This window comes from Pelobates fuscus, chromosome 6, assembly GCF_036172605.1.
Source record: "Pelobates fuscus isolate aPelFus1 chromosome 6, aPelFus1.pri, whole genome shotgun sequence".
Lineage (NCBI taxonomy): Eukaryota > Metazoa > Chordata > Amphibia > Anura > Pelobatidae > Pelobates > Pelobates fuscus.
In genome coordinates this window covers 297,875,943-297,896,122 of record NC_086322.1, presented here as the reverse complement: position 1 = coordinate 297,896,122, position 20,180 = coordinate 297,875,943, and the positions used below count along the sequence as shown (strand labels likewise).

General features: G+C 46.7%; 1 protein-coding gene across 2 annotated transcripts in view; it reads left to right on the top strand.

Moving 5' to 3' along the window:
• OGFR (opioid growth factor receptor) overlaps positions 1-19,033 on the top strand; it is a 29,364-nt gene extending 10,331 nt beyond the window's left edge. For both annotated transcript variants that reach the window (XM_063459586.1, XM_063459587.1), the window contains 3 exons: positions 16,918-16,984; positions 17,067-17,215; positions 17,304-19,033. In XM_063459586.1, the coding sequence (XP_063315656.1) occupies positions 16,918-16,984; positions 17,067-17,215; positions 17,304-18,441 (1,354 nt within the window). In that variant the 3' untranslated portion in view covers positions 18,442-19,033. The remainder of the gene's footprint in view (positions 1-16,917; positions 16,985-17,066; positions 17,216-17,303) is intronic.
• Positions 19,034-20,180: the final 1,147 nt, after the last annotated feature.

Below are 20,180 nucleotides of genomic sequence, written 5' to 3'. Positions count from 1 at the left end.
TGACATTGAGGATACACTGAGGAGAGTCATAATGTTGGCTATTACAGTGAAAGGAGTCAGGTATGTGCCTCATATTTTGACAACCTGTGTGACAATGCAGACATGGTGAGAGAACAAAATGTTCATTAGGTAAACATGCTTGCAAGATTGTAGTTAGTGCACCCCTGGGTGCAGTGTCGGCAGAAGTGTGTACTGCTGTGATATTAGATAGAGTGTGGAGAGGTGTCAGAAAGGAAAGCAAAACATAAGAAAGCATAATAACTGCATGTTAACGGCATACCGTAATACAAAAGGCTTGGTGCACGGCACGTTAAACATAATTTGCTTCTCTGGTTGTCAAGGTGAGGATATGTCCAGGTATCAGTCCCCGAGGCTAATTTAGCCTATTCCTCTTGGTGGCTGGGTTGCAGTGCCGCTTGAGCCTGTGGCCCTATTGTCTCCTCGGCCCCAGGCCTGTAGGACGGCCAGCATCTGTAAGCTGCTGATTTGGGTTAGCTGAGGAACCAAGACTCTTTCCATCACAGGGGGGGCGAGGGTGGTATAAAATTTCCTTTGCTTGTGTGCCGTTCGTCGCCCGCGTGGACGCTGCTTGGAGGTTTTTCCTCGTGTGGCTCTTTGCCTGGGTGGTCGAAGTTGGGATTGTGGGGGTTTCAATTTTTGTTTCTTGCTCAGAGGAGGTGTCACCTTGCCTGAGTGCCCTGTTCTCCCATTTCCCAACTTCGGCACCGATCTATGAGTAGTGGTGTCCTGTAGCCGTGCTTGTAATTTGAGCCAGAAAGCCTGGAATATGTGGTCTAGCCGCCTCAGTGTGCAGGCATAAGTGTCGCTCAGTGCCCCTGTAGTTACCGTCTCGCCTCGTGCGTTTGTGTAGGCTGCGTCCGCCATCTTGGGATTTTGAGCCACACTGTGTGTTTTGTTCTGTGAGCTTATGAAGCAACTCTAGTATAGCTGTCTGCTCTCCAGGGGGGGACCGGGATATCCCCCGCCGGTCCAGAGCGGGGGGGGGTTAGGAAAGTCGCTTGTGTAGTGGCTTGGTACAGTGGAAGGAGAGCGGCCGTCTCTCCCCCCTTCTGCCTCCAGTGGGCCTCAACGTGCTGCCGCGGTTCTCAGTGCCTCCGAGCGTCGATAAAGGTGCTCACGGGTAGGGTCGGGTGTCCCCAGCGTGAATTTCACCTCAAGCAGAAGATTCCGAGTTGTCAGCCCGGGATACTACTGTGTAAGCAGCGTTTACAGCAGGAGCTCGTGCGATGCACATCTTGCCTGCTTGCAGTCCAGGCTCCGCCCCCTCCGAGATTTACATTTTTTAACCTTTCTTCATAACTAAAATGCTCCATTCCTTTTATCAATTTTGTAGCTCGTCTCTGCACTTTTTCTAGTGCCATGATATTTTTCTTTAGAACAGGTGCCCAAAATTGCACAGCATATTCAAGGTGTGGTCTTACCAGCGATTTATAAAGAGGCAAAATTATATTTTCATCTCGAGAATTTATGCCCCTTTTTATACATGACAAAACCTTACTGGCCTTAGCAACGGCAGATTGACATTGCATATTGCTACCTAATTTATTGTCTATAACAATTCCCAAATCCTTCTCGTGTGTGGTTATCCCTAGTTCACTACCATTTAGGGTGTAAATTGCTTGTGCATTCTTAACCCCGAAGTGCATAACTTTGCATTTTTCTACGTTAAATTTCATCTGCCATTTTAGTGCCCAGTCCCCCAATCTATCCAAATCCCTCTGCAGCAAGGCAATATCCTGCTCACATTTTATTACTTTACAAAGTTTTGTGTCATCTGCAAACACTGATACATTGCTTTCAATGCCCATTTCAAGATCATTTATAAATATGTTAAATAGAAGTGGTCCCAAAACAGAACCCTGAGGGACACCACTTACCACTTTTGTCCAGCTTGAAAATTTACCATTTATGACAACTCATTGTACTCTATCCTTAAGCCAATGTTCTACCCAAGAACAAGAATATTCATCTAGACCAATTTCTTTTAGTTTGAAGACTAACCTATTGTGAGGAACCAAGTAGATCACATCCACTGCAACACCCTGATCTATATTTCTACTTATTTCTTCGTAGAATGCCATTAGGTTAGTTTGACATGATCTATGTTTCATAAAACCATGCTGATTATTGCTAATAACACAGTTCTTCCCAATGAATTCCTGAATATTATCCCTTAATAGCCGTTCAAATAATTTCCCAGTCACAGAAGTTAAGCTCACAGGTCTATAATTTCCAGGCAAGGATTTTGAACCCTTTTTAAATATAGGAACAACATCTGCCTTCCTCTAATCCTTCGGTACAATACCTGAAACAAAAGAATCTTGAAAAATTAAATACAGAGGTTCACTTATTTCCCCACTTAGCTCCTTAAGTACTCGTGGGTGGATACCGTCAGGCCCCGGAGCTTTATTTACATAAATTTTCTTTAATAGCTGTAGCACCGTGTCTCGAGTTATCCAATCACAAGTTATCTGCAAGTTTGTTGCAGCAATCATTTGCATATCTCTTGCCATAGGATCCTCATTAATAAATACTGAAGAAAAAGTTATTTAAAATTTCTGCCTTTTCCTGGTCTTCATTGACTAACAGACCCACCTCTGTTTTCAGTGTACCTACACTTTCATTTTTTTTTTTTTTTTGTAAATATCTTTTTATTCGTATTTTGGGGTTGCATGTAGTTTCATGAAACGTAAATAACAGTGTGGACACGCAGGTCCAGGTATCAGGATATCAAGATTCAACAATGTTGGACTCGCAGGTCCAGTCTGTAAAGAAAACAAAAAATATGCAACGTATATATATGCTGGGGGTACACATTACCCCTATCAACTATACTTATTTCTACATTAGTGGACTCGCAGGTCCCTTTAGTTTGCCTGGGAACAGGGCTGAGCGTGTCTCCGGCTTCCCCTTGCGTGTGCCGTGATTATGGTTTTGGCCGACTCTGGGGTTTCAGGGGTGTGTAGCCGGGGTCTCCCGGTTCATGGGTGGGAGCCCTTCTCTTCGTGGTATGAGGGAGAGGGGGTCGAGGGGGTTCTGTTCGTCGGGCTCGGCTGATGACTAAAGGTATCTCGGGATGTCGTCCCTGACTTACTTCTTCAGTCAGTCCCCCTTCCCCCCTATCTCTCTGCTATGTGGGCTTAGTGTATCTCTTCGGTGTATCCGCCTCCCCCTATACCGATTTGGTACATAGCACTTTTCCCCACTTGGTAGTCAACCACTGCCTGGAGAGCCTGATTTCTTATGCTTGTCCCTGTCTGGCCTTGCAATCTAGCATATTTCTTTTACTTAGTTAGTGCACGCATCTTCGCTCCCCGGTTCCCGGGAGGGGGAGGGGGGGGGGGAGGAGGGGGGCAGGGGGGTCAGGTATGTAGGAGGAGGGAGGGGGGGGGTCGTGTCTCCAGGTGTGTGTCGGAAGTGTCGTCCGTGTCTATGACTGTTAGCGTATCAAGTCTTGGAAGTCTGGTTTACCGGTCGTTAGGATCCAATGGGTCCAGATGGTCTGGTACGTTTGTGATTTCCCCTCTGCCTGTAGGGTGAGCTCCTCAAGCGTTCTGAGTTCCTCCATACGTTGGAACCAGTGTGCCATCGGGGGAGCGTGTTGTTTTTTCCAGAATACTGGAATCAGGCTTTTAGCCACATTGAGGATTCTGACCGTAAGGGATTTCTTGTATACGGATGCTTTGGTTTTGGTGTGGTGTAGGAGGAGTGCTGCAGGGTCCTTCGGTGGTGGGGTGTCTGTAAATCTCTGAATGATTTTGTGTATGTGTTCCCAATAGGGTTGGATAATTGGACATTCCCACCAGATGTGGATGTAGGTTCCTGTGTGGCTTGTGCACCTCCAGCATGTATCGTCTGTTGTGGGGTCGTAAGTGTGTGTTTGGAGCGGGGTGCGGTACCATAGGCTCAATGTTTTGTAGGCTGTCTCCTGTGTCCCGCTCGACGGAGAGCAGTGGAGTGTGAGTGTGCAAATCTTGTCCCATTGGGCTGTTGTGAATGTGGTGTTAAGTGCTGCTTCCCATTTTCCCATGAAACTTGGGGGTGGCCTTCTCCTCAGTTGCATAAGCATACCATAGAGAACGGAGATGCCCTTCGCTAGGGGATCTGGGTCCATGCAGATGTCTTCGAATTCCGTCAATGATCTGGTGGCGTTATGTGTATGGAATAGTGTGTGCGTGAACATGTGTAGTTGGCGGTACCTAAACTGTAACATGAATGAGTTATGTGCATTCCCTGTCATTGCTTCGAGGGTTTTAAGTTGTCCACTGGTGGTCGCGTGGTGGAGTCTCGGAGTCTCCTGTGTCAAGAGTCTAGTTAGCGTCTTTGGTTCCATCCCCGGAGGGAAGTTCTCATTGTGGGTCAGTGGAAGTAGTGGGGATGGAGTGGTGGTGAGTGTTAGTGGGATGGCTATTCTGTGCCAGACTTGCATTGTGGCCTTAATTAGGGGGTGTGGAGCCGCCAGTCGTCTGCCCTGTGGGTGGTCTAGCCAGGGGAGGATCGAGATGGGTTTGCCTATCTGTGCCGATTCTATGTCTTTCCAGGGTTTGGGTACACCTGTTTTGGTCCATTCCACTACTCGTTGAATATGCGAGGCATAAAAGTATCTTTTAAAGTCAGGGAAGGCTAGCCCCCCCTTCTCTTTCGGTAGCGTAAGTGTGTCATGTTTTATCCTTGCCTTAAGTTTGTGCCAGGCGAATTTAAGGGCCATGGACCTGAGGGAATTAAAAAAGGCTTCCGGGATGGCGCATGGGACCGCCTGGAACAGGTACAGCACCCGTGGCAGGATGTTCATCTTGAGTACCCCTATTCTCCCGAACCATGAGAGCCGCACCTGCTCCCAGTCCCGAAAGTCCTTTCGGAAGATGTCGAGTAGCGGTTGGAAATTAGCTGCGTAGAGCTGGGTGAGATCTCTTGTGATGTTCGTCCCTAAGTATCGCAGGGATGTGCCTGACCACTGGAACGGGAGTTCCCGCTTCAGGGTTGTGGCCGTGTGTGATGGTATTGAAACATTGAGTATGGTAGATTTGGAGTAATTGATCTTGAAATTCGACAGTACCCCGTACGTGTCGAATTCCTGTAGTATTGCTGGCATTGTGGTTTCTGGTTCGGTGACAAAGAATAGCAAGTCATCAGCGTATGCTGCTACTGAGTGTCGTTTCCTCCCTACCACTAGACCTGGTATTAGAGGGTTGTTGCGGATTGAGGTCAAGAATGGTTCCAGGGCTAGTATAAATAGGAGGGGTGAGAGGGGGCAGCCCTGTCTAGTCCCGTTCATTATCGAGAAGGGGTCGGTGAAGGCTCCGTTGACGCATACTCGCGCCGTTGGTGTGGAGTAGATGGCTCTAATCCAGGACATCATGGATGGGCCCATCCCCAGCCGCTCTAGCACTTGGAACATAAAGTCCCATGATATTCTGTCAAAGGCCTTCTCTGCATCTGTTGAGAGCAGAAGAAGGCCCGTGTCACTGATTGTAGCAGCGTGGATCAGGGCCAGTGTCCTGGTCGTATTGTCTCTCGCTTCCCGATGTGGGGTGAAACCTACTTGATCCTCGTGGATCAGGTCCGGGAGGTAGGCCTGCAGTCTCTGCGATAGTACCTTGGTGAAGAGTTTGATATCGCAATTGAGCAGAGATATAGGCCGGTAACTGGCACATAATTCAGGGTCTTTCCCCTCCTTAGGGATTAAGCTAATGTTCGCCGCCAGGGACTGCGGCGGAATGTGGATCTCGTCGCGAATCGCGTTGAGGGCTACCAGAAGGCGTGGGAGAAGGAGTTCAGGGAAAGATTTATAGTACCTAATCGGGAGTCCATCCGGGCCTGGGCTCTTGCCCTGTTTGGTTTGTTTAAGGGCCCCTGTTAGTTCTTGAAGTGTGATGGGTTCGTCTAGTTCCGTGCTCGCCTCTTGTGTCAAACTGGTGCCTATACGTGATTGTAGGTAGTGTGTTATGCGGGCTTTCTTTTCTGTTAGTTCCCTCTCCGTCAGGTGTGATTCTAGTGAGTATAAGTCCGCGTAATAGGTCCGTATGGTGTCGGCCATGTCTCGTGGCATGTTCTGGAGGTGACCCTGTTTGTCCCTGATTTTGGGGATGTATGCTGTCGATCTCTTCTTGGCAATCATGCGGGCAAGGAGGGCTCCACATTTGTTGGCGTTAGTATGGAAGAACGCCTTGGAGTGAGTGTATGCTCTATGGTAATTGGTGTTGAGGAGGGAGGAAAGTTCCCTGCGTAGGGCTGTCAGTTGTGCCCCGTCTGATGGAAGGTGGGATTGCTTGTGGGTGTCCTCTAATTTGCGAATGTCATTCAGTAGGGTGGTGAGTCTGGCGGTTTTTGCTCGTTTGAGGGCAGCACCTTTAGCTATAAAATGTCCCCTCATCACGCATTTGTGGGCTTCCCACAGGCAGAAGGGAGTGGTGTCAGGGGTGTCGTTCTCTGCGAAGTATTGTGTCAGTCGTGTTTTCGCTTCTGTCTGGGCTACTGGGTCGTTTAGGAGGTAGTCGTTTAGTCTCCAGTTATTGCATGTGGGTCTGAATAGCGGGGATGTCAGTGTCAGTTGGATTGGGGCATGGTCCGACCAGGTGGCCGTGCCTATTGTGGATCGTCGGATTTCTGTCAGATAGTAGTGTGGTATTAAAAAGTAATCTATTCTTGAGTACGTGCCATTGGGGGTCGAGTAGAAACTGTAATCACGGTCGCCTGGATGAGTCGCTCTCCAGCAGTCTACTAGTCGGTGGACGTGAAGGGTTTTGTCAATGTCCTTCAGTATGTGTCGGGGTATCGAGGAGGTGCCTGTGGATGTGTCGAGGTGTGGATTCAGGGCTACGTTTAAGTCACCCCCTATAACCAGACAACCCGTGGCGAAGTTTGTTATAGTTCTGGTCACGGAGCCTAGGAAACGGTGTTGGCGTCTGTTGGGGGCGTAGAGGCATGCGAACGTGTAGGGTCGGTCTGCTACCATTCCCTTGACACAGACGTAGCGCCCCTGTGTGTCACTGAGGACGTCGGTGGGGTCAAAATGTAGGGATTTGTGTATTAGAATCGCCGTGCCTTTAGTTTTCCCTTCCGGGTTGTTGCTGAGGAAACATTGTGTGTATCTATGGTCTGTGAGTTTAGGGGCTTGTCCCTCCTTAAAATGTGTTTCCTGGATTAGGACAACCTGTGCCCTTTGGCTGTGAAAGTGTCGGAGTGCTGTGGAGCGCTTTTCCGGCACATTCAGGCCTTTTGCATTTATGGAGAGGAGGTTAATCTCCGCTCTCTTGTGGGTGGTATATGAGTGCGAGGTCATGTCGTCTCCGGATTGTCTGTACGTGGGGAGGGGTAGGTAGGTGTGGTTGGGGATGAGGGGGGGGTGGGTAACGGGAAGGGTACGCTATCAGCGTTAGCCTGTAGCTGCCTCTCTCCCTCTCGGGTCCCCGGGACGGGAGCTGCGCGCTCACAAAAGCAACAAAATAAAACCGTGAACAATCAACAGTTTAACTAACTATACAACCTACTAAGGTAAAGGTGTGGGCTAGGTGGGAGCCGACTCGGCCGAACCAGTCGGTCCAGTCGGGTCCCCCCGCCGTGAACTGTACACCCCTGTCCGATGGGAGCGTGGCCTATCTCTTCCCTTCCCCTCTGGTCGGTCTCCGTCTGGGGGTCGGAAGTCTAGGTGGTATTTGAGCGTGTCCTTCCAGAGGACTATGTGTGGGAGACCTCTGTCTGTCCTGTGTCCTCCTTCCTTGCCCCTCTAAAGATTGTCTTGCCAGCCTCAGCGGTCATTATCGTGTGGGAGACCCCTCCCTCGGGAGTCCCGTTACTACTAGGGTGACCGGCCTATTCTGCGTAGCCATGGCGGTCTCGGATAGTCTGTGAATTTCGAATGTCCCTCATCGCATGTCCCCACTCTGGCCCGGGGGTCTGGAAATTGTGTAGTTTTGGTCTAGGGGTTCGGGTGGGGAGCCCGTAGGTATACCGTGGCATGTGTCCGGGTAGTGGAGGCCCTGGGGGGGGGGGGGGGGGAAGGGGGGAAAGAGGGCAAAAGCAGGAGTAGGGGAATGGGGCCCAGTAGCTCAGGTAATGGAGGTGGCCTCTCTGGGTTATGAATTCAGGGGGGGGGGGGGGGGGGGGGGAACCAACAATCCCTTCCATGTCCACCCTCCAAATCCCCCTCCCCAAACAGCCAAGGTGTCCCATTGGTCAGTCCAGGCCCCGGTAGTCCCACTTCAAGAAGAGTCCCTGGTGCATATCAAGTCCCCAGCCCGCTCCCCCTCCCCCCCCCCCCCACCCCAGCAATGCAGCAAAAAACACAAAGAACTGTGTCCCTATGTATTGTCTGTGTGTTTGTGTGGCCAAGGGCCTAGATGGATGTAGTTATAGTTACGTGTTCCGCCGGCCCCTCTTCGTCTTCGTGGTCTCTTGGCGCGGCTAGTGGATTGCTCCGGCCGGTCTCGCAGTTTCCGTCCGGGTCCTCTGTCGGCGCTGTGATTGTGGCTGCCCCCGTGGTGGTGGCGGAGGGCCGTTATAGTAGTCGAGTGGGTCCGGCCAGTTCATCTGGAGCGGGGGCAGGTGGAGTTCGTCTGTGAGATCTTCCAGATCTTGTGCAGTACGGATCTGTCGAGGGCCGCCGGTAGTGCTGGCAACAAGGCCTGTCGGGAATGTCCATCTGTACCTGACGTTCTGGTTGGCCAGAGCTCTGGTCAGCGGTTTCAGAGCTCTGCGGTATCCCAAGGTGGCAGGGCAGAGGTCTGGAAACAATTGAAGCTGTTGTCCGTTGTGTGTGACTTCCTTTCGGTTGCGGGCCTCGTGTAGGATCTCTTCTTTCAGGGCATAGACTTCCAGGCAGCAGATCACATCTCTTGGCGGGGCCTCTGGTGGGCCTCTGGGTCTAAGCGCCCTATGTGCCCTAACAAATGTTATGGAGGTCCCTTCAGGGCGGTTCAGGAGGCCATTAAATATAGTCGTGAGCAGGCCCGTTAGCTGCGCGGGGGTCTCTTCCCCTTCCTGTAGACCCCTTATCCGTATATTATTTCTGCGGCCCCTATTGTCTAGGTCCTCTATATGTCGTGCCATGGCCTGCATTTGGGTCAATTGTATAGCTTGGGTCTTTGTCTGGGAGGTTTGTGCTTCTGCCAGTTTATCGTGGTCTGCCTCTATTCGGGCCATGCGGTCCGCCATACCTTGTATGTCTTCCCTCATTAGTTGAAGGTCTGCCCTGATGGATGCCTGAAGGGCCGTGTTGGCGGTCGCCAGGTCTGCCCGGGTGGGTAGTTCTTTCAGGAGGCTTAGCCAGTCCGGTGGTGGGGCTGCCATGTGGTCTCCTCTCTCTGGGGAGTGCGAGGTGGGAGTAGAGGCTTCAGACTGAAAGTAGGCCTCCGAGTCCGCCTGGGAGGTCGGGTCCGGTGTCGCGGTCAGGAACTGCCGCATGGAGGCATGCATCTGAGCTTGGCGGGTCCCCGAGGGTCTGGGGGTACTCCCTGGTTTAGAGTGTTTTCCCATAACGGGGTGAGGCGGCAGATATTAGGCTGTTTTCGGGCTTGGTCGGAGGAGCTCGAGGTTTATGCGGCCATTCCGTTCCGCTGCCAGGCCACGCCCCTCATTTTTTGTTTTTTTAGAATTAATGTACTTGAAAACATTTTGGGGGTTGGTTTTGCATTCTTTGGCTATCAATTTCTCATTTTCTAGTTTAGCCACTTTAATTGCCTTTTTGCAAGTATTATTGGCTTCCTTATATCTTATATAGGATGCCTCTGATTTGTCCGATTTAAATGCTTTAACCCCTTAAGGACACATGACATGTCTGACACGTCATAATTCCCTTTTATTCCAGAAGTTTGGTCCTTAAGGGGTTAAATGCCCTTTTCTTATTTTTAATCTCTTGTTTTACTTCTCTACTAAGCCACATTGATTTTAATTTGTTTCTTTTATATTTATTACCCAATGGTACATACTGTGAAATAATATTTGTTTAAATAGTTTCCTCAGTGTTTTTATCACTAAGGAGTTTATGCCAGTCGATATGTTGTAGAGCTGCCCTAATCTTATTAAAATTGGCTTTTTTTAAATTATACGTTTTAATATACCCCATGTGCTTTTGCTTTTTTGAGTTTATTTCAAAAGTGACCATATTGTGATCACTATTTCCCAAATGCTCCCCTACTTGAATGTTGGTTAAAAGATTAACATTGTTTGTTATAACGAGATCCAGACAAGCATCCTTTCTAGTTGGTGCTTGTACCAGTTATGACATAAAAGTGTAATTTAACACATTCAAAAACCGGATTCCTTTTGCTGAAGTACTAGTCCCTTTATCCCAATTTATGTCCGGGTAATTAAAATCAACAATAATTAACGTGTTACCCCGATTTGCAGCTTTACCAATTTGCTCTAACAGCAGTTCTTCCTCATTAATATTTACATTTGGTGGTTTATAACATATCCCAACCAATAACGTATTTCCCTTTGTTTGCCCCAAGCAGATATCTACCCATAAAGCTTCCACATTTTCCTCGTCACACTCCACATGCCTAAGATTTGACTTTAACTCATGGCTGACATACAAACATACCCCACTATATGTGTACCCATTTAAGTTAACTGCCCAGTCATGTGTCCCATCCCACCATGTTTCTGTTATTCCTATTATTATCATATTGTTTAGTGTATGCGATTGCCTCTAGTTCCCCCATTTTGTTATATAGGCTCCTTGCATTAGTAAGCATACATTTAATATTACCAGGAGTCATTTGTACTTTTTGTGAATTATTAATATTACATACCTCCTCTGTTCTGAGCTTCCCCCTCCCCCCATCTCCACCCCCTATTGTTCTGAGCTAAAGCCCATCTCATTTCTATCCTATCTCCATTTTCTAGATTGCTTTGACCCTCCCCCCTACTACTGGTTTAAAATCTCCTCCAACCTTCTAGCCATTCTATCCCCCAGCACAGCAGACCCTCTTCCGTTTAGGTGCAATCCATCACGACTATACAGGTTGTACCCAAGCGCAAAATCGGCCCAGTGCTCTAAAAACCCAAAACCCTCTTTTCTCCACCAAGACTTCAGCCACGCATTGACCTCTCTAATCTCCCGCTGCCTTTCTGCTGTAGCGCGCGGCACAGGTAATATTTCTGAAAATATTACCTTGGAGGTCCTTTTCTTTAGCTTACTTCCTAGATCCCTGAACTCACTCTTTAGGACCTTCCATTTTCCTCTGACTTTGTCATTGGTACCAATATGGACCATGACAGCTGGGTCATCCCCAGCCCCTCCCAATAATCCCTCCACTCTGTCGGCAACATGCCGGACCTGAGCACCCGGGAGACCGCACACTGTCCGGTTGAGTCGAGTGGCAGATTACCCTATCTACTCTCTTAATAATAGAGTCCCCTACCACCACAACCTGTCTAGACTTCCTTACCCTCTCAACCCCACCAGTACTAGAGGGGCTGTTCCCACGGCTGTTAGAAGGAATAGCTTCCTGCAGTACAGCTACTCCTGAACTGATGCTCCCAACATCTTCACTCAAACGGGCAAATCTGTTAGGCTGCACTAGATCAGGACTAGCTAAACCTTTCCTCTTCCCTCCCCCTCTGCTTCCTCGCCCCACTGTTACCCAGCTATGTGCCTGTTCTCCAACTGTCTTATCTCCTCCCACTCCACTACCTGCACCCACTAAACTCTGCTCAGTGAGCAGCAGACTCCTCTCAAGATTATCAATCTCCCTCAGTGTTGCAATTTGCCCCTCCAGATCTCCAATCCGAGCTTCCAGAAAAGCCACTCGCTCACACCCACCACAGAGGTATGGACCCTGGACAGATTTATCCAGGCATGCATACATGCAGCAGGATGTACAATGAGTAAAACTTGTAATCTTGCTAGCACTCATCCCCAGTTACAAAAACACTTACCTTTATATTTATTATCTTTTCCCCCTTGTGCCTGACTCCATACTTGGGGTTCACCTCTGTCCATGATGCCTGCAGTTTGCCTTATCTGTGATTGATTTTACTGATTGATTGTGGGTCAAAAAAGGTTCAGACACGGAGCTGTGTAGAAACAGACTGGATAAAAAGGTTCAGACACGGAGCTGTGTAGAAACAGACTGGATAAAAAGGTTCAGACACGGAGCTGTGTAGAAACAGACTGGATAAAAAGGTTCAGACATGGAGCTGTGTAGAAACAGACTGGATAAAAAGGTTCAGACACAGAGCTGTGTAGAAACAGACTGGATAAAAAGGTTCAGACACGGAGCTGTGTAGAAACAGACTGGATAAAAAGGTTCAGACACGGAGCTGTGTAGAAACAGACTGGATAAAAAGGTTCAGACACGGAGCTGTGTAGAAACAGACTGGATAAAAAGGTTCAGACACGGAGCTGTGTAGAAACAGACTGGATAAAAAGATTCAGACACGGAGCTGTGTAGAAACAGACTGGATAAAAAGATTCAGACACGGAGCTGTGTAGAAACAGACTGGATAAAAAGATTCAGACACGGAGCTGTGTAGAAACAGACTGGATAAAAAGGTTCAGACACGGAGCTGTGTAGAAACAGACTGGATAAAAAGGTTCAGACACGGAGCTGTGTAGAAACAGACTGGATAAAAAGATTCAGACACGGAGCTGTGTAGAAACAGACTGGATAAAAAGATTCAGACACGGAGCTGTGTAGAAACAGACTGGATAAAAAGATTCAGACACGGAGCTGTGTAGAAACAGACTGGATAAAAAGGTTCAGACACGGAGCTGTGTAGAAACAGACTGGATAAAAAGGTTCAGACATGGAGCTGTGTAGAAACAGACTGGATAAAAAGGTTCAGACACGGAGCTGTGTAGAAACAGACTGGATAAAAAGGTTCAGACATGGAGCTGTGTAGAAACAGACTGGATAAAAAGGTTCAGACATGGAGCTGTGTAGAAACAGACTGGATAAAAAGATTCAGACACGGAGCTGTGTAGAAACAGACTGGATAAAAAGGTTCAGACACGGAGCTGTGTAGAAACAGACTGGATAAAAAGGTTCAGACATGGAGCTGTGTAGAAACAGACTGGATAAAAAGGTTCAGACACGGAGCTGTGTAGAAACAGACTGGATAAAAAGATTCAGACACGGAGCTGTGTAGAAACAGACTGGATAAAAAGATTCAGACACGGAGCTGTGTAGAAACAGACTGGATAAAAAGGTTCAGACACGGAGCTGTGTAGAAACAGACTGGATAAAAAGATTCAGACACGGAGCTGTGTAGAAACAGACTGGATAAAAAGATTCAGACACGGAGCTGTGTAGAAACAGACTGGATAAAAAGGTTCAGACACGGAGCTGTGTAGAAACAGACTGGATAAAAAGATTCAGACACGGAGCTGTGTAGAAACAGACTGGATAAAAAGGTTCAGACACGGAGCTGTGTAGAAACAGACTGGATAAAAAGATTCAGACACGGAGCTGTGTAGAAACAGACTGGATAAAAAGGTTCAGACACGGAGCTGTGTAGAAACAGACTGGATAAAAAGGTTCAGACATGGAGCTGTGTAGAAACAGACTGGATAAAAAGATTCAGACACGGAGCTGTGTAGAAACAGACTGGATAAAAAGGTTCAGACACGGAGCTGTGTAGAAACAGACTGGATAAAAAGGTTCAGACATGGAGCTGTGTAGAAACAGACTGGATAAAAAGGTTCAGACACGGAGCTGTGTAGAAACAGACTGGATAAAAAGATTCAGACACGGAGCTGTGTAGAAACAGACTGGATAAAAAGATTCAGACACGGAGCTGTGTAGAAACAGACTGGATAAAAAGGTTCAGACATGGAGCTGTGTAGAAACAGACTGGATAAAAAGGTTCAGACACGGAGCTGTGTAGAAACAGACTGGATAAAAAGGTTCAGACACGGAGCTGTGTAGAAACAGACTGGATAAAAAGATTCAGACACGGAGCTGTGTAGAAACAGACTGGATAAAAAGATTCAGACACGGAGCTGTGTAGAAACAGACTGGATAAAAAGGTTCAGACACGGAGCTGTGTAGAAACAGACTGGATAAAAAGGTTCAGACACGGAGCTGTGTAGAAACAGACTGGATAAAAAGGTTCAGACACGGAGCTGTGTAGAAACAGACTGGATAAAAAGGTTCAGACACGGAGCTGTGTAGAAACAGACTGGATAAAAAGATTCAGACACGGAGCTGTGTAGAAACAGACTGGATAAAAAGATTCAGACACGGAGCTGTGTAGAAACAGACTGGATAAAAAGATTCAGACACGGAGCTGTGTAGAAACAGACTGGATAAAAAGATTCAGACACGGAGCTGTGTAGAAACAGACTGGATAAAAAGATTCAGACACGGAGCTGTGTAGAAACAGACTGGATAAAAAGGTTCAGACACGGAGCTGTGTAGAAACAGACTGGATAAAAAGGTTCAGACACGGAGCTGTGTAGAAACAGACTGGATAAAAAGATTCAGACACGGAGCTGTGTAGAAACAGACTGGATAAAAAGATTCAGACACGGAGCTGTGTAGAAACAGACTGGATAAAAAGATTCAGACACGGAGCTGTGTAGAAACAGACTGGATAAAAAGGTTCAGACACGGAGCTGTGTAGAAACAGACTGGATAAAAAGATTCAGACACGGAGCTGTGTAGAAACAGACTGGATAAAAAGATTCAGACACGGAGCTGTGTAGAAACAGACTGGATAAAAAGATTCAGACACGGAGCTGTGTAGAAACAGACTGGATAAAAAGATTCAGACACGGAGCTGTGTAGAAACAGACTGGATAAAAAGGTTCAGACACGGAGCTGTGTAGAAACAGACTGGATAAAAAGGTTCAGACACGGAGCTGTGTAGAAACAGACTGGATAAAAAGATTCAGACACGGAGCTGTGTAGAAACAGACTGGATAAAAAGATTCAGACACGGAGCTGTGTAGAAACAGACTGGATAAAAAGGTTCAGACACGGAGCTGTGTAGAAACAGACTGGATAAAAAGGTTCAGACACGGAGCTGTGTAGAAACAGACTGGATAAAAAGGTTCAGACACGGAGCTGTGTAGAAACAGACTGGATAAAGTTTATTTTTGAAAGCTCTGGTAGCTCCCAGTCTGTCACTGAACATGTGTCGTCTGAAACAGCAGGTTTTACAAAGTATGTGAAAATGGCCATCATTAAAATGGTTTTGGTGCTTGGGCTTTTCAAAAAGCAGGGGTAGAATGCCTTGCCTATCTTTCAAGTCTGACTAATGAACTACGGTCCGTTCCTGCGGATATTTCAGTATATGCTCAGTATGTTATTTGTGTTGGTTTTATACTTTTTGCCTGTTGTTTATTTTATATGTAAACTCTAGTCTGTCATAGTTAGGTAAACAAGTGGCGTTACCCATCATATTGCAAATATTATTACAATGTTCTATATTTACCTGATTTCATTCGGTATACCGTATATACTCGAGTATAAGCCGACCCGAATATAAGCCGAGGCCCCTAATTTTACCCCCAAAAATTGGGAAAACGTATTGACTCGAGTATAAGACTAGGGTGGGAAATGAAGCAGCTACTGGTAAATTTCTAAATAAAATTAGATCCTAAAAAAATTATATTAACTGAATATTTATTTACAGCGTGTGTATATAATGAATGCAGTGTGTATATGAATGCAGTGTGTGTGTATGCAGTGTGTATGAGTGCAGTGTGTATATAATGAATGCAGTGTGTATGTATGAGTGCAGTGTGTGTATATGAGTGCAGTGTGTGTATGAATGCAGTGTGTATATAATGAATGCAGTGCAGTGTGTGTATGAGTGCAGTGTGTATGCAGTGTGTGTATGAGTGTAGTGTGTGTGTATATGAGTGCAGTGTGTATATGAGTGTGTATAATGAATGCAGTGCAGTGTGTGTATATGAGTGCAGTGTGTATATGAGTGTGTATAATGAATGCAGTGCAGTGTGTGTATATGAGTGCAGTGTGTATATGAGTGCAGTGTGTATATGAGTGCAGTGTGTATATAATGAATGATGAATGCAGTGTGTGTATGAGTGCAGTGTGTAGGCAGTGTGTGTATAATGAATGCAGTGCAGTGTGTGTGTATGAGTGCAGTGTGTATGAATGCAGTGTGTATAATGAATGCAGTGCAGTGTGTGTATGTGTGAGTGCAGTGTGTGTGTGTGTGTGTGTGTGCAGAGCATTGGTGGGGGTTGGGCATTTTATTAATTATTATTTAATTATTATCTTAATATTTTTTTTGTTTGTTTTTTTAGGTAATTATTTTTTTATTTTATTATTAATTGTATTATTTTTTTTTGTTATTATTATTTTAATATTTTTTTTCTTATTATTTGTTTTATTAATATTTTTATTTTTTCGTCCCCCCTCCCTGCCTGTTAGCTGGCCAGGGAGGGGGGCTCTCACTCCCTGGTGGTCCAGTGGATGGGCTGTAGGAGGGGGGCTGGCAGGAAGCTGTAACTTACCTTCACCGCAGCTCCTGTCAGCTCCCTTCTCTCTCCTCCGTCCGTGCAGCTCCCAGGTCAGTTTCCTCTGCATCTCTCGCGGCCGCGCGGAGCGTTGCCACGGTAACCCGTGGCAACGCTCTGACCCCGCGGCTCTCGCGAGAGTTGCAGAGGAAGCCGACCTGGGAGCTGCACGGACGGAGGAGAGAGAAGGGAGCTGACAGGAGCTGCTGTGAAGGTAAGTTACAGCTCTGTCAGCCCCCCTCTACCCCCAGTCTGTATTATGGCAATGAAAATTGCCATAATACAGACACTCACTCGAGTATAAGACGAGTGGGAGTTTTTCAGCACAAAAAATGTGCTGAAAAACTCGTCTTATACTCGAGTATATACGGTACTTTGATATTACTGCTGTGGATTCGTCATCTAGAAAGTTGCTGTGCAACTAAATGGATCCTTGTTAACCCCTATATCTTTTATTCCAGGCTTTTCCCTCTGCGCGAGCCAGGGATGAACTGGAAAGCCAAGCCTCTAACTGTGGCTGAGATCAAGGTACAGGTTTTAAGTCACTGACCCATGATGGTTGGCATGCCTCCTGTCACTGGCTCATTATACTATCTCTGCCTCCCTCTAGGAGCTGAAAGGTGATAAGGAAGCCACGCGCAGGTTTGTCGAGGCGTACAAACTCATGCTCGGGTTTTACGGCATCAAGCTTGTGAACGAGGACACCGGTGAGGTGGATCTAGCTCATAACTGGGAGGATAGATTTGAGAATCTGGACTAGTGAGTTAAAAAGATTCTGTTTTACTGTGTGTGCTTGGGGTAATGCGCCCATTGTATGTATAATGGTATCATTCTGTCTTGTTTTCAGTCACAGCCACAACAACCTACGCATCACTCGAATCCTGAAGTGTTTGGGGGAGCTAGGCTTCGAGCACTACCAGGCTCCCCTAGTCAGGTTTTTCCTGAAACAAATATTGTGTGAGAAGCAATTACCGAATGTTAAAAGCAGCGCCTTGGACTATTTCATGTTTACCGTGAAAGACAAGAACCAACGCCGAGAATTGGTGCACTTTGCCTGGGAGAACTATGAGCCCCAAAATCTTTTTATGTGGGGCCCAATAGAGAAGCTCAAAGAGTATAAAAAACACAATGAACTTGTGTCAGGAGATGAGAGCGACCAACAGCCCGCAAGTGAGAACAATTATCAAAAAAATTTCAACATTGCAAAACAGGAGGGAAGTAAGAGCAATGAGCCATGCGAAGATGATGGGCGTATACTAACCAGTAGCTTGGAAAAGCCAAGGGACAATAGCGAAAAGCAAGACCTCACAAAAGAAGAGATAAGTTGTGAAAATATTAAGGAAAGCAAACAAGCAGGTGATGGTGGGCTCGACAACAATTCCATCACAAAAAAACTAAATGGTAACCCTAGCACTGGCCAGATCAGTAGATTAACAAGAGGTGAAAGGGATGTTGATAAAGAGGTTACTGAAGAGGTTAAGCAAGATTTAGTCTGTAGGGAGGGAGAGAAGGAAAACCAAATTTTAAACAATGGTGAGGCAGAGTTCAGCGGAGAGACAGGCAATACTGTAGAGGACAATACACAATATCAACCAAAGGTAGATCCCAGGAAAAGGAAGATTGATGAGGAGAATCAGTATGTCCCCCAAAAGGCTGATTCAACAAGTGACGAAGAGCTCTCCTTAGAAATGACCCAAAATTGCAATATAGACAGCTCCTCCCCACCTGCTGAGATGGATGACCCTAAAAGCCAGGAAGCCATGGCAAAAAAAAGTAAATTGGAAAATAGTCCATGTAAAGGTCACATTTCGTCAGATGGAATCTCTCACACTGGTGGAGATTCAGCTACAAATGAGGATTTGGTCATTCCATTTTCAAACTCAGAACCAGATCTGCCGGAAACGACAAATAAACAACATGAGAACATAAGTGAAAATTCCCTTCATACAGGAGACATCTCAACAGACAAAATTTTTACAAGATAAAAACACGGCATCTGAGTTTTATGAAGCAGAAGGTTGATTTAAGGATGAAAACTGGATAATCTGGAATTCTGCATAAAGTGGTTGTTCAGTGCAGAGCAACAGGTGATCAGAGAGGACGGTAAACTCCTGACTACCTTGTATTTCTTAGTAGGGTTTGAGGCTGATGTCTACATGTTGTGGATCTACCTGTGACAAAGAACATTGAGCTGTGCCACTGCTCTATATGTCAGAATATATCCTGATACCTGTGGCCTTTTAACCAGTCTGATGCCAGAGCTCCCTGAATCCTGAGCTCTCATCGATTTCTTTAGACGGGTGGTGGGAAGAAAAGGAGAACGTTTAATTACCATAATGGTCCTTCAGGCAGAAACTCTGGAATTAGCCTCTGTCTGGTGCTAGGTGGGAACTTCACACCATCCATTCATTATTTCATATCTTTATAATTCAATTGCTTTACTTTCTTCTTGCTAAAATGAAAAATATTTGCCTTTTGAAATGTTTACAGAGGTTTGTATGAAATCTTTATGAAATGCAGATTGTGATTTCTTTTTCTCTGTTTCGCTATGAATTTACAATTAAACCAGCGATTGTAGCCCTTGTGTCCTGTCTTGCATTTAGTCACAAAGTAGTAGATCTGTTGCGTGAAGTATTGCTCAGGCTGGCGGGGAGTGTGCGGAGTGTCGATCGGCCTAGCAGGGAGTGCACCTCAGCCTGGGAGGGAGTGTGCAGAGTGTCGCTCAGCCTGGGAGGGAGTGTGCAGAGTGTCGCTCAGCCTGGGAGGGAGTGTGCAGAGTGTCGCTCAGCCTGGGAGTGAGTGTGCAGAGTGTCGCTCAGCCTGGGAGGGAGTATCGCTCGGCCTGGGAGGGAGTGTGCGAAGGGTCGCTCGGCCTGGGAGGGAGTGTGCGAAGGGTCGCTCGGCCTGGGAGGGAGTGTGCAAAGGGTCGCTCGGCCTGGGAGGGAGTGTGCGGAGTGTCGCTCGGCCTGGGAGGGAGTGTGCGGAGTGTCGTTCGACCAGCAAAGTGCATGTAAAGGTTTACTGCAAAATGCAGTCTATTATAGATCATGAGGGAGGAAAGATGGTCACACTTAACATCCTGGTAGGGAGCACAAACCTCAGGGTTCTCAATCACTGAAGAGAGGGGGATGATTTCATGAGCGGACACTTTATATTTGAGCGAGTTAAGAATGTAAATGCTATTCACAAACTGTTTAAAGCTCATAATCAGTGGGCCACTGAACTCTGAAGGTTTATGTATACTGTTTAGTCAACTCTGCATTTCTCTATATTCCAAACTCTGCAGGTCTCTATATACTGATCACTGAACTCTAGAGGTCTGATCACTGAATTTTCAAGGTCACTGTATACTGATCAGTGAACTCTGCAGGTCACTGTATACTGATCAGTGAACTCTGCAGGTCACTGTATACTGATCAGTGAACTCTGCAGGTCACTGTATACTGATCAGTGAACTCTGCAGGTCACTGTATACTGATCAGTGAACTCTGCAGGTCGCTGTATACTGATCAGTGAACTCTGCAGGTCACTGTATACTGAACTCTGCAGGTCACTGTATACTGAACTCTGCAGGTCACTGTATACTGAACTCTGCAGGTCACTGTATACTGAACTTTGCAGGTCGCTGTATACTGATCACTGAACTCTGCAAGTCGCTGTATACTGATCACCGAACTCTGCAGGTCGCTGTATACTGATATCTGAACTCTGCAGGTCGCTGTAT